Source organism: Sturnira hondurensis, unplaced genomic scaffold, assembly GCF_014824575.4.
Source record: "Sturnira hondurensis isolate 20B ecotype Veracruz unplaced genomic scaffold, ASM1482457v3 Scaffold0010128, whole genome shotgun sequence".
In the NCBI taxonomy this organism is placed as follows: Eukaryota; Metazoa; Chordata; class Mammalia; order Chiroptera; family Phyllostomidae; genus Sturnira; species Sturnira hondurensis.
In genome coordinates, this window is record NW_028082759.1 from 15653794 (window position 1) to 15667664 (window position 13871).

General features: G+C 41.6%; 1 protein-coding gene across 1 annotated transcript in view; it reads right to left on the minus strand.

Moving 5' to 3' along the window:
- Positions 1 to 6013: 6013 nt before the first annotated feature.
- The window catches only part of SMARCA5 (SNF2 related chromatin remodeling ATPase 5), a 36310-nt gene continuing 28452 nt past the window's right edge, over positions 6014 to 13871 (minus strand). The window contains exons 18-25 of the mRNA XM_037058463.1: positions 13645 to 13755; positions 12553 to 12666; positions 12244 to 12366; positions 11392 to 11524; positions 10666 to 10784; positions 10028 to 10240; positions 8213 to 8320; positions 6014 to 7228 (exon numbers count right to left, since the gene is read on the minus strand). Coding sequence (XP_036914358.1) covers positions 7163 to 7228; positions 8213 to 8320; positions 10028 to 10240; positions 10666 to 10784; positions 11392 to 11524; positions 12244 to 12366; positions 12553 to 12666; positions 13645 to 13755 — 987 coding nt within the window. The 3' untranslated portion in view covers positions 6014 to 7162. The remainder of the gene's footprint in view (positions 7229 to 8212; positions 8321 to 10027; positions 10241 to 10665; positions 10785 to 11391; positions 11525 to 12243; positions 12367 to 12552; positions 12667 to 13644; positions 13756 to 13871) is intronic.

Consider the following 13871-nt stretch of genomic DNA (forward strand, 5'->3'; position numbering starts at 1 on the left):
AGAGTTGCTGTGACCCCTGGACCTTTTCCCATCAGTTTCCCTGTGTTTCTATCTGTGGACTTTTCACGTTTGAATGTAAAGTTTGTGGGAAGAAATGACCTTTCCTCTCTTCATATTTTTAAAACTAAATCAGCATAAGATGCTAGTAAAGAAATTCAACCTATGAAGCCGACACGTTCAAGCTGAATTTCTTAAAATTTGGGACTGGAGTAGGGGATAAGAGTAAAGCTGATGAGAAAAGCTTATTCTTTGGGCCTGGGCATTTGCTTCATAGGTGTGAGCAAAAGGTCTAAATCAGGGGGACGATGACAAGAGAAAGGTGGGAGACACCAGCACAGAAGGCCACGGGAAGCCAAGGGATGGCAGAGGAAAGGGGTATTTTAGTGACACTGACATGTAGGAGCTGAGTAAGAGCCTTGTTTATTCTACGCATTTGTCTTATCAAATGTAGCAAACTTCTCATAAGAAACTCCTAAGAGCCAAATCATTAAGCAAAAATCAACACAAAATCCCGCCCACTCCCAACAGTGCCCAAAATAGCAGGAGGGTCTACCCGTCTTTGGACAGAGAAGCAGGAACCAGTTCCCTGGAATACATTTGAAGGAACCCAGGAGACATAACGAAAGTTATTTTTCCTTGTAGCCTGTTGAGTCTTGTTCACTTACCATAAAACCATTACACTGTTAGCACTATAGACGTAGCAAAATTGTCTCTTAATGAAAATAGGTAAGGCGTCCCCACAGTGCAGGGCAGGCTCCAGGGAGTCACGAAAGAACAACTTGAGGAGGCTTCGGCCTCCCAGGCCTCCCATCTCCTCTGACCCCGTGACTCTGGGTACTCGTCACAATCGTCAGCCTCGACAGAGCCCGCAGGCTACAGGAGACAAAAGCAAAAACCAAAAACCATGTCAAAGAGTCTCATGCCACAACTTTGAGGCAAGGAAGTACAGTAAGATAAAAATCAGCTGGAATTCTATTGACTTTTCTGTTTTTGGAAGAACCTTCCGAAGCACAATGCCAAGTGCATGGAGGACGATGAACGCTTCTGCACCCTGGGCGGGAGCCTTCCCAGTTCTGGCCCGTCCGATTCTCTCATCGCCCTGAACTAATGGCTGATGTATTTCTGCGGAACTCTTCAAACCTGGAAGTTCCCCGAGCCTGTACCCCATGTGGTTACTACTAATCCTCAGGATCGTCATGATGAGAACCCAGTATTACCTGATTTACAATACAGTAGAAGCAGCAGCAGCGAGGGTGCCACCACTGGTCTCGCGACCTTCTGTTTGCACGTATTGGTAAGGGAAAACTTAAGTCACACCAGAATACCACTTCTGGTTACAGACATCGACAGTGTCCCATTTCTTTAGGATAAGCCACCTCTTTATTAAAAAATAAAACCTTCAGAGATCCATGCCATTATTGTTTTAATGACTTGTATAGTATTTCATAATCTTATTAGGAAACTCTAGGAAAACTCTATTCGGCCTCTGATATATTGGCTGCTCTTGACAGAATCTGGAAAATGTCTCCTTTAGGTCTTTGATTTTTTTCTTTCTTCTAAAACATTTGCAAACACAGCTTTGCTTGAAAGAAATAAAAGAAAGAGGGAAAGAGGAAGAGAGGAAGGAAGGAAGGAAGGAAGGAAGGAAGGAAGGAAGGAAGGAAGGAAGGAGAAGGGGAAGGGGGGGAGGAAGGAAGGAAGGAGGGAAGGGAAGGAAGGAAGGGAGGGAGGAAGGGTTAAATGCCAAACTCAGGAACACTCTTCAGCTGGTCTGAATTTTCCCTTCTGGTCACCATGACACCAGACTTACATGTTCCCTTTCGGGTCAGTGACCTGTGGCTGTGCAGTAGTGGTCTCCATTGGGAATTCAGGCGACTCTTCCACTTGCAGCACTGAGGTGTTCCTATCACAGAAGGAGAGGGGTATGTTCCCAAGGACAACCCAGCATGTAAGAAATGTGGCTCCTTGGCTTCTTGGGGGGGGGGGGGGGGGGGGGGGGGGGGGGGGGGGGGGGGGGGGGGGGGGGGGGGGGNCGCCCCCCCCCCCCCCCCGACTGACGACAGGTTCAAAGACCAAGACTCTTGGTCTTTTTACTAACCATGTGCTTAGGGTCAGTAGTGCACACACTGCCTTAGGGAGGGACAGGGAGTGACAAACAGGGAATATTACTGCTACCAGTGGACTATGGGGCTGGTTGATGAGACATCTTGAGGCCAGTTTCATGAAATGTATTGAATGGTAATTCTTGGAAATAAAAGTTTATACTTTAGTCCCAGAGAAACTGATTACTACTTTTTAATAATACGTGGGCTTAAAAGCTGATACTTAACACCTTACATCATCTTCTAGGATAGGGCACAGGCAGAGGCTCGGGTTAGAAAAATTGACAATGTGGATACTGGTGCTCAGTCGGCCACAGACCTCAAGGAGGCACTTCCTCCAGGGACCCAGCCAGGGTTTGTCGGTTTCCGCTCCCTCCAGTCACATTTTAACAATAGCCCCTAACTTCCCCGCCTCACACCACTTATACTTTGTAAACTTCCTCAAAGCAGGCTTTTCTTCTAAAGCAGTAACTGGGATAAAGTGTGGAGCCATACAATTTATATATCGAGAGAGAATGTGAACAGTGTTTGGGAAAAGCAGAGGGGATGTCCACACTCTCCTTGTCTGGGGACCGAACCTTAAAATGCACAAGAGCCAACCAACCCTGAGATCCTCGCTCCATCTCAAGACACAGGTGCTGATAAAGACGGGGGCACTGATAGTCAACACGTCACCCTGACATGTTCTAGAACCGCCATCGCCACGCCCGACTTGTTCCCAGGTGGCAAGGCTCTTCCGCAAACAGGACTGACCAGAAACTACAGGTCTGGACCTTCGAAGCAGCACCACGTTCACTATGGTGGGAGGAGGCGCGTTTGGTGTGGCTTTGTGACTTCAACGCTACTGCAGCGGTTCCTCGAATGCTGTTTGTTGTAACGCTGTTGGGATGGTTTAGGGACTTTTATCAGGTGAAGTCGGTTTCATTGTAAGTTGCAGAACCTATCTACGTTGTGAGGACTTAAAAATTCACCGGAGGAACCCCTTGTAAGCTATCTCCGTGTCCACAATTCAAGATAAAAACATTTTCTCTGAAATACTACCGAATGATCTTCCTCATCTACACTAAAAAAAAAAAACAAGCCCCCAGCCTGAGGTCACATTAATCAGAAAATATGCTCAATGGCTATTAAATGTATTTGGCTTTGGCAAAGTGTTTAAAAACACTGCTTTTCGTTTTTTTTGTTTGTTTTGTTTTGTTTTTTCTGAAGGGGGTGTGTGTACGAATCACGAAGCCCGTACTGAAATGCAGATTCTAACTCAGTAGTTCATCTTGAGGACTTGGATTCTGCATTTCTGAACAAGCTCCCAGGTGGTTTTAGAGCTCATAGTTGAAGGCCCCGAGTTGACAGCTTTCAAACTCCGCCAGACTCAGGGAGACACGTTTCCTGAGTGACACCTGCAGTGTCGGTGATGCAGGAGTCGGCAAAGGAAGAGGTTTCGGGAAAGAGTGTGAGAGGCGCATGCGCACGGCGCGGGCATCAGAACGCTTCGGCTGCTGTTTCACCAGGGATGGGGCACTTCCTAACCTTGAGCAGGTTCTCAACCTTGGCTGCACGAACCCGAACGTGGGGACAGACTGGTTGAAGTCGGCTACACCATTGTTTCAGGCGTTGCTCCCAGCTTTAATTGAGAAGAACGTGTTCCACCCCCGGAGCAAGTGCGGAATTCGGCACTTGATTCGCCTTCCACTTCAACCTGAGACTGCGCACTGCGTCGACTCCCCACAGACACACTGAGACTGCGCACTGCGTCGACTCCCCCACAGACACTCAGCAGGAAATGGTGTCACGTGTCAAGGGGCTGCAGAAATGGGACTAATACACGTTCCTTAACATGCTGCTACACCTGAACCCTCCAAACTAAGGACATGTGAAAGTGTTTGCATAGTTAGCATTTTAAAGACAATATAAACACTATAAAGCATGTTTTTTTTTTCTCAAAGATTTTTTTTAAAGATTTTGTTTATTTTTTGAAGGGAAGGGGAGAAGGAGAGAAATAGCAATGTGTGGTTGCCTCTCATGAGTCCCCTGCTGGGAACCAGCCTGCAACCCAGGCATGTGCCCTGACTGGGAATCGAACCGCGAGATCGCAGGCCTCAATCCACTGAGCTACACCAGCTAGGGCTCAAGGATTTTATTTTTGAGAGAGAGGGAAACATGGATCAGCTGCTTCCTGCATGGTCCTCAACTGGGGACGACCTGGCTCCCAACCCAGGTACGTGCTCCATCTGGGAATCGAACCAGCAGCCTTTAGGTTCCCATGCACTCAACCTATTGAGCCACACCAGCCAGGGCATGTCATTCTATTCGAGGAACATATTTGAAAGCTACCTATAAATTGGTAGGCTAACTGGTCAAAGTGCTCAATACTAAAAATACTGACCGGTCTACTTTTTTGATATGCTTTATGTAGCACCCTCAAGACACTTCGTCTCCTTTAAGGAAAACAAACATCTAGAGGCCCATTAAATGCAACTACCCTAAATCAGGGCTGTCTCATTCAGATTTATTAAGTGACATAACTTTAACATGTTATAAGCAGCCTGTTAGCACTGCTGTTACTTTAGGCACACTACCCTGACCAGTGCGGCTCAGTTGGTCAGGCACCGCTTGGCAAAGCGAGAAAGGTCACTACCAGTTTGACTCTCACTCAGGGCACAGGCCAGGGTCTCAAGTTCAGTCCTCCGAAGTGTGCACAAGGCAACAGATCAATGTTTCTCTCCCTCCCTCCCTTCTCTTCTAACAAATTTTTAAAAAATTCCAAAAAAAACCTTGAGCATCAGGCACATTTTGTCTACTATATGTCAAGAACCCTAAATTAAAGTTTGCTATTGGAAAAATGTCCATTAACCTTCAAGATTTTATTAGTATTTAAATAATACTCGTTTAAATTATTACATGGTAACCATTTTATCTGGGTCTGAACAGAACACAATGTTCCTAACAGTACACAGAGCCTTTTCAGTTTTGAACGGAGTGTTCTGGATCACAGGCTGCGGCAACCCCGCTTGCCCATGTGAACACCCAGCCTCTTGCAGGTTGGCTTCAGGCACCATTCTATGTTTAAAGCTTCTTACTCTGTGGAAACTGGGAAATTAGAAAGCTACTTCCAATTTTTAGTCCATCTTCTCCAACATAACTCCTCCTTAAAACAAATGGTCTGAGCCGTTTCTCTTTCAGTAATAGTACAAAACACGGCTCTGCTTTACTCTAGATGAACATGCAGTAGCAACAGCTTGAGTGCTTTGTTAAACACCAAGCTGGCTGAACCGAACTGCTACATTGGAACAGATTGGAACAGATTCTTTCCTGAGTCCCCAGGCTCACGGGGGCTCGGCAGTACACGCGATTCCTTCTGCGTACCCACCGTCCACCTCCTCCCGCCTGTCCCTCCTCCAGTTCTAGACGGCTTCTCTGCCTCTGAAAATATCACTTGTGTGACCCCTATAACATTTTCTTCAGGCTTGTATTTTTCCAATTATTTCTTCCAAATTGAGGCTACGACCCTTGACAGCTCCTTTCATGAAGAAAAGTAAGCTTCCTCAAATTTTGCATACATTATATCCGTAAGTTACTTTAAAAATCCAGGGTAGTACAGAAATCATTCGGGGAAGTACAAAATAAATTCAAACTCTTGTACAACTTGCCATAAGCACTGTTTTGTTTGAAACTGATAGCAATCCCACATTTTTTAAAAGTAAGCATTATTAGTTGCATTACTATATAAATCAGCATTATAAATAAATCTTATATATGTATGGGCAGATGAAGACAACTGATAGAACTTTTCAGGAGAGAGTCTAACCATAAGGGAAAAGAATGTCCTAGGAAGAGAAGGTCCTAAGGAAATACGTGAATTAAGATCAAATGAGAAAAGAAAAATAAAGAAGTGGACAGCAAAGACCACTGGAGGATTATAAAAGTTATATTTATTCACGATGCTACATTTATTGCATTCCCTTAGAAAAACGGAGCGCTGTGTCTGTCCCCCACCTGCACATATAAAACTGTACACAAACGACGGGGGCGCCCCACCCCACCATGTGGGTGGTCCTGCGGCAGGGCCCCCGGTTGGTCAAGGCTGTCCATAAAAAATTGAAAACCGGAACTATAGTCGGTCTTGCTGCTCACATGTAGAAATTACCTTAAAATATAATAAAATAAATTTTTCAATTCTTTAAAACTCAAAAAAGGGAAACTGGAAGGGATACACTTTGTCATCGAGGTTTCAATTTAAATAGCCTGACATTCACATCTTATTCTGACCAGAAAAAAAAAAAAAATCACCTTCGTCTTGACATCATCAAAGTTGTGGCTGCTTTAGAAGGTAATCTGTCAAAATTCTTACCAAACAATTAAAAAAAATAATATTCCTCTTATAAAATGGTACATAACACCTTAAGGAACCAGAAGATACTAAATGTCTTTGGCTACACAACTAAAAGGCCTTTTTTCCAACGGAATGGGGCACATTCACCTCACAACCAACCATAGAAACAGAAAGCGGCACAGAAATGCGCGCAGGTCGTAATGATTCTTCTTGCCTGCCCTCATCCTAGCCACGCAACAAGCGAGGAGAATGTAGCTGCCAGGATCTCTCCGGTGAGACTCAACAGCACTACACAGATGACACCCGAACTTCGGCAAAGGCAAAGTGAATTAAACAGTGACACACCAAGTGACAACCGAGGGGGCAAATGTCATTTGCAATTTTTGTCTTGTTTGCTTTTTTTAAGCCTTACAAGTGTAGAAATTATAGCTTATAAACGAAAAGTCACAATCTTCACATATGAAACTTAATAGAAAAATAAATCAAATGAAACATTTATTAATAAATGAAGCCTATTTTATTATTTCAAGTGTTAATGATAAAAAAAATTTCAGCACAGCTGTTGCATTTAAAAAAGTGAAACTACACACTAAGTTTCTAGCTCAGTAAACAGATGAACCTGATGTCTCTGAATGACATAACAATTGAGCGTTGTACAGTACATCTTATGAAGACCCGTAAATTAAAGAACTACTGGTTTAGAGTTAGTGATTAGGAAACAAGTGTGTATTCATAGTTTCAGCTTCTTTTTTCTTCCCCGACCATCAGGTGCTCCATCCATTTTACGTTTCTGTGTCTACAAGCAAACAGAAGGGTTACTCATCATCACGAGATGAACAACAGCATGAACTATACTGACAGACACACTCTGGCTCTTCACTAACGACTGCCGCATAGTAACAGGTATTAGCTGCTCTTACCCAGAATCATCTTATCTCCTCATATTATAAAATAAAAAATTTTTTAAAAAGTATTTTTATTTTCCCTTTTTAAAAAAGATTTTATTTATCTTTAGAGGGGAAGAGAAGGAGAAAAATATCAATGTATGGTTGCCTCTCGTGAGTCCCCTGCTGGGAACTGGCCTGCAACCCAGGCATGTGTCCTGACTGGGAATCGAACCGCGATTGTGTGGTTCACAGGCCCACACTCAATCCACTGAGCCACACCAGCCAGGGCAAAATACAAAATTTTAATGCTAATAATGAAATTAATAACTCACAATTAGCAGTGGTAAACCAATACATCAAATTTATAAAATGCCCTCTTTCCAAAAGAAAGCAATAATAAAAAGTATTTTGTAAAGTTACATAAATATCAGACATTATCCAGGAACATCTGTCTATTCGTGATTTTATAAGATGAGTACTAGTAAGTAACAGGATAGTTTTTCTACAAGTTGTGCTTTCACGCTGCTAAGATATTGCAAGGACAACAAATCAAGTTAATTGTAAAGCTGTAAAGCCATTGGCTTTCCTAATGTCTCTTTAAATATTTAAAAATTATAATATTTCTAAAATTATAATTCCCCTAGGGTCAAGTGTATACCCTTGGCATTCATGAGACATATCTCCACAGATTTTCACAAACCCCCACACTGTGGACTACCATCATAGTGTGATCTCCCCCACGATTTACGAGGGAGGGAGGAAGCCAGGAAGCCTAACATCAATGATAGCCAAGTAATGTGCACACATTCTTAAAAAGGAAAAAAAAAAGAAGAAAACAACAACAAAAAACATTAAGTGCTCACACAAATGTTTACGTATCTGTGACTACTTACTGAAGGCTTTGGTCCTCTCTTCTTTTTCTCCGCCTTCTCCTTCTCTTCCAGTTCCATGTTCTCTCTCTCAATCAAGGTAATTAAGGTGTTACACCTCCTCTGTAGCTCCTGAGTTGCAAACAGAAATTTACATGGCAAATTTGTATTTTCCATCTGTAAGTTTTCATGACTAGTTTTGAAACACACAATGTTTTAATATGGCAATATAAAACCACACATTCCCAATAGATAAAATTTTTAAAAGCAAAAGAAACTGATTTTCATATACAATCCATGTTACAAGGATAAAAAATTTTGTAAAACATTATTTCACTAAAGCCATACTACTGTATAGTTTCATAAACCCTTCCTTCACTTAAGAAGGAAAATAGTGAAAATGAACATCCCGTAATAAATGCAACACCATTTAGTGACTGTGCTTGAGAACTGTAATTTATACCCAAACAAGTAGCAGCATGCACATCTGAGGGTCAAATCAATTAAAACTAACTTTAGTAAGAGACATACGTACATAGTATTTCCCTCAAAAGCACCAAAAAGTGGAATTATGGTAAACAATGTACCGCACGTCACCCTTCCCAATTTCAAAAACATAGCCATGGAAACCCATGAAAGCTCTACTCCGCCTCTCTCCAGTAACCTATACATACAGCCCTAGAAGACTCTGTAGTACAGTGCAGCAAAGCAGCACGTAACTCTGAAGGAAACAGGAGTCTATTTGAGTCCCTGCTGACTAGCAGCTCCCCCCTTACTGAGCAAAGTTGTTCTATTTTTCTTTTGTGGTTAAGTGATACAACACAGTCACAGCAAAATCACTGAAAAATGCCATTTTCTAGAATACACCATAGTGGGTTTGGAAACATCTGCCACATCGCCCCCCTTACCAGACGCACTGAGGCACGTCTGCCAGAAGGGGTTAGGGAAGGGTCCCATCTCAACTGTTTATCCTAAGGGGCCATTGGCAGCATGACATTTCCCAAACTAGGGTTTCAGAAAACAGCCGCCCTTCTAGAAGTTTAGTGGCGGAAAACCCCAAAAACCCTTACGTGGTCAAACATGCAAAGACTGCACACTATCCTACATCTTGAAGGTTGACAATTTTAAATACACAGAAGAAAATTGCATTACAAACATAAAGACGTTCAAACTTTGTTTATTCCAGGATGCCCCAAACTTACGACTACAGAGCTTTTGGGCATTGCCATCCTCTTGCAGAACGTGCTAAAGTTAAAAGTTAAAGGTGCTAAAGACATGTAAGAAAAAGACTGATTCATCAAAGATAAGTTTTCTGAATTCTAATGTAGGTCATTTGAGAAACAGAACTTCCAACTGAAACAGCCAGATACTGAAAATAAAAACAAAACTGAGCATCAGATCAGCACATAACAAGGGTTCCACCACATTCAACCCAGACTCGGCATCCTCACGGGCAGATGCCACTTACAAACCGAAGTCTGAACGGCGCAGATTTTAAACCGCCATCATCACATCCCGAAGTTTACACTGACAGCGACATTCCCTCGTCTTCAGAACACGAGGGACATAAATACCAAAAGCTAGTCCTGTCACACAGCGTGAAGCTAAAAGGTATGTGACACCAAAGGACAGGACCGATAAACTTAAGTTACCTATGACAGTAGCTTTTTAACTGAATGTGAACTGTTCTAAGAAACTGATTCAACTTATGATACTAACAATATTGCAACAAAAACTGACCCACGATTTTCTCTTAAGGAAGTTACCCGAGTTAGAGAGTGTGAAGAGCAGAGCACTCAGAGCCGTGGGCCACGTGAGAGCAGAGGCCCGCGCACTCACCATTGCAGTCCTGGACTTCAGAAACCAGTCAAATCTGAACTGAGGAGAGTTGCGAATACACTGTCGCAACTCATCATAAACATTTTCTTTGTCGAATCCAAGCTTATGAAGCATACAGATCAGAAAACGATCCTCTTCTTCAGTATAGTTTTTTCCTTTGTTGGTGCCATATGATATTCTCAGCTGATGAAAAGGTGCTTTGTACCGTCCAATCTATCAAAAGTCAGATTTTATATTGTATAAAATATAAATCCTATGTAATCTGTATTTTAAATTCAGCTTTAGTAGTATTAGCTCTACATATTTTATCTCTAATCAGAACTTTCTATCTATAACACCCCAATTGCATCAGATCACCTTCATCCCGAAACCGTTTTGGTGTTTACTGTTCTAAAGAGAAAAAGAGACTCGGACTCTGATACTACGTAGGAGGGAGCCACTTCCAATGCCTCCGACCGACATACATCAACTCAAATACTGAAGTGAATTATTTTGAGAGACTATTGACATTTGTTTCTCTTTGAAGAAAATTTTAATTTTAAATCATCTGTCCTTTCCTTTTTAAAGTTTTTCTAACTCTTAAATTCACAGGTAGGAGTTATTTTATTACGTGCCATATTTATTAACATGCAAAGTACCTTCGTATCAAGTGCTTTTTTGATACTGATTCTTCTTTGAATCCTTGCCTCTCCCCTTTCGATCTGAGCCATAATCTTCTCTATGTCCTGGAGCTCATTGCACCTCTCCCAGAACACAGCTGTGACGGAGCAGAGGTTGGACAGATGAGATTGGGGGAGGGGGGGGGCGGCGATGTAACTTGTTAGCATAAATGCTCCCTTTTTACTTGCTAAGAAATGTTTCCAGTTCTCCCAAACAGTAACAGAAAATAAATGGGTACCTATAATTTCTGAGTTTCCTTAACTGTAAAAAAAAATGACTTAAACTGGATGATTGAGTAAGTAACTTCCAACTCTGCGATTTCCGCTACTCTGAAATTCCAAAGCTGACTCCGCACAGCACAACCACACGTGTTCACTCGACAATCCAACTGACTTAAGGCAAAGGCACATAATATCTGACACCTGAGCAGCTATGGAGACAGATGAGACATAAACGAAAGCACGGCATTCAGTAACCTATTCTTATTTTCTTGGCTATAGCTACCTAGCTGGGGTAAAAAAATTAAACAATTTTTAAGGAAGGAAAACACTTTCTCAGTTTTTAAGAAACTGAACAAAACAAGACTCTAAGTTGAGGCAAAATTTAGCTTATCAAAATACATGATTCACAGCAGGAAAACAAACTTTCTAGCAGTTCTCTACAAGCCGGAAAACATTTATACCTTGTAAAATAGTAAGACTTACCTGAATATTCAATAACTTCTTCTGGAGTTTTTCCTTCTACTTCTCTTGCTATATTTTCAATATCGTCACGACCCCACTTCTCATTAGCTTTGATGAACTGGTTAAAATCTCTCTTATTCCAATTGGTAAATCCCTGCATAGCAACAGAAATATTGGATCACAGCACAATGAATGTGGAAAAGATGCTTTCCATTTTATCAATGCTTGTATTACAGAAAATAATTTTCAGTTGCACCTTTTATCTTTTTTAAATTCTTTTAAAGTGGTGGTTTCTTTTCCTGTATATTAGTGCCCATTTTAGCATTTCATCATATACTGCTCAGATAGCCCATTAAAGCTGAGGGGAAGAGAGCAAGAAATACTGTATGAAAGGTGACATTTTTGCTGAGCTTTGACAGATCAGGAGTTTGCCAGGAAGAATGAAAACATGAGTTACAGAATAGAGACAGAAGGTGGGAAAATGAAGCTTTAATGGAAAGTTAAGGTCAGATTCTGAAAGGCCTTTACTGAACCCTAAAGGACATGAAGCAACAGGAGTAGCGAGCAAAGACACATAACTGAGAACTACGAGTCAGCAGCAACATGGGAAGACTCACAGGGAAGCTGAGAACACTAGAAGAAAGGTAATCAAAACGACTCCCACTGCACCAGTGCGAATCCATGATCTCTGCAACCACCCTAACAACTAACGGCAATAAAACACAGCCTTTATCCACTTGCCCACACTTTATCATCTCCAATTTCTTCATCTTGAGGGCAAAAACTTGTACCTCTTTGTATATCCCAACACAACTGAACATAGTATCTTACAAAGTAAGTTACTAAATTTTGTGTCAATGGACAGCGTTATACCTGTGTTAGAAGCTTCTCTTTTTCTTCTAACTCCTCATCGTTAAGAGGTTCGGCTTCGTCAATTTTCAGCTGTTCTTCTTTCTGCGCCTGCGCTGCATTTGGTAGGTCAGGGTTTCGAGGCACCTAAAAAACACATTTTTCTATGTCACCAATCAGTAACTTTTAGAAAAAATGTGGACTAGATTCTTTATCAATACATGACATTTCACAAATTTTAATCCAACCAGGAAAGAAAATATACCAGTATTTTACATTTATTTATTAAGTTCAAAACTAGAGCAGTTACGAACAAAGTATTATTTGTATTACCTTGTAACCAATAGTTTTTCTGTAATAGAGAATTTCTTTTTCCAATAATTCAAATAAGCGTGGAGGGAAGAACTGGAAATCCTGAACATTGGGTTGTTTTGGAGGCCGAGGAGCCTAAAGAATAAGAAAAATAGTATTGTCCATAAAGAAACTATTTTGCTTTAAATCTATCTCTAATCATCTTTATTCCATAAACCAAGACAGTTAATTAATTTTTCAAGCAAGTGAATTTTTCAATAAAACAGGGAAAAAAAATCGAAATTTAAATGCACAGACTCACAATTAATTTATAGAAAACATCTAACAATTAAGGAACACTATTAAAAAGTCTGCACAGGGGTGGGATGGGATGGGAGTAATAGACAGAAAACTGTACTTGAAAAATAATTAAATAAAATTTGAAAAAATAAAATAAAATAAAAAGTCCCACAACACTTCTGGGATTATACGCTAAGAACCCCAAACACCAATCCAAAAGAACCTATGCGCTCCAATGTTCAAAGCAGCACAATTTACAACAGCACAATTTCCAGCCAGGCTGGAAACAGCCTAAGTGCCCATCAGTAAGTGAGTGTGCCCAAAACTCATGGTACCCTTACACAATGGGATACTACACAGCAGAAAGTAGGAGCTCCTATCCTCCGGGACAGCATGGATGGAACTGTAGAGCATTATGCTAAATCAAATAAGCCAAGCTGTGAAAAGACACATCCCATATGATTAACCTATAAGTGGACCCTAATCAACAAAAGGAACAAAAAAGAACCAAAGACAAGGAGATAAAGAACAATCTAACAGTGACCAGAGGGGTGGTAGGAGGCAGGTAACTGGGGAAGGAGGGGCAGAAGAGGGGGAAGGTCAAGCCAAGGAACAAGTACAAAGGACCCACGGTCAGGGCAATAGGGCAGGAGATTGTCTTTGGGAACAGGGGTGGGGCAGGGGAAAGCAGTGGGAGAGAATGGGGACAACTGTAACTAAGCAACCATTAAAAAAAACCCACAAAATGTAATTCTCAATCTGTTTTTATCCTAATGTAAGAAAAAAATTCACATTTCCAGTATCTTTTGAAATTTTTGTGCGCTGTCAACTCACCTTGGGGGCTTTAGGTTCACTGACGCGAAGGGCTTCCCTGAAATAGGCGTCCACTGCATAGTTGGCTTTCCTTTCTCGTTTGGGGGGCTCGATCCACTCTGTGAACGCGATCTAGCACGTGGGAAACAATTCAAAGCACCACTTTATTACAAACAGCCGTACATCTTACATGAATACAACTCATACTGAGTGTATCATTAAGACTACTGTTTGCAAATGGAAAGACA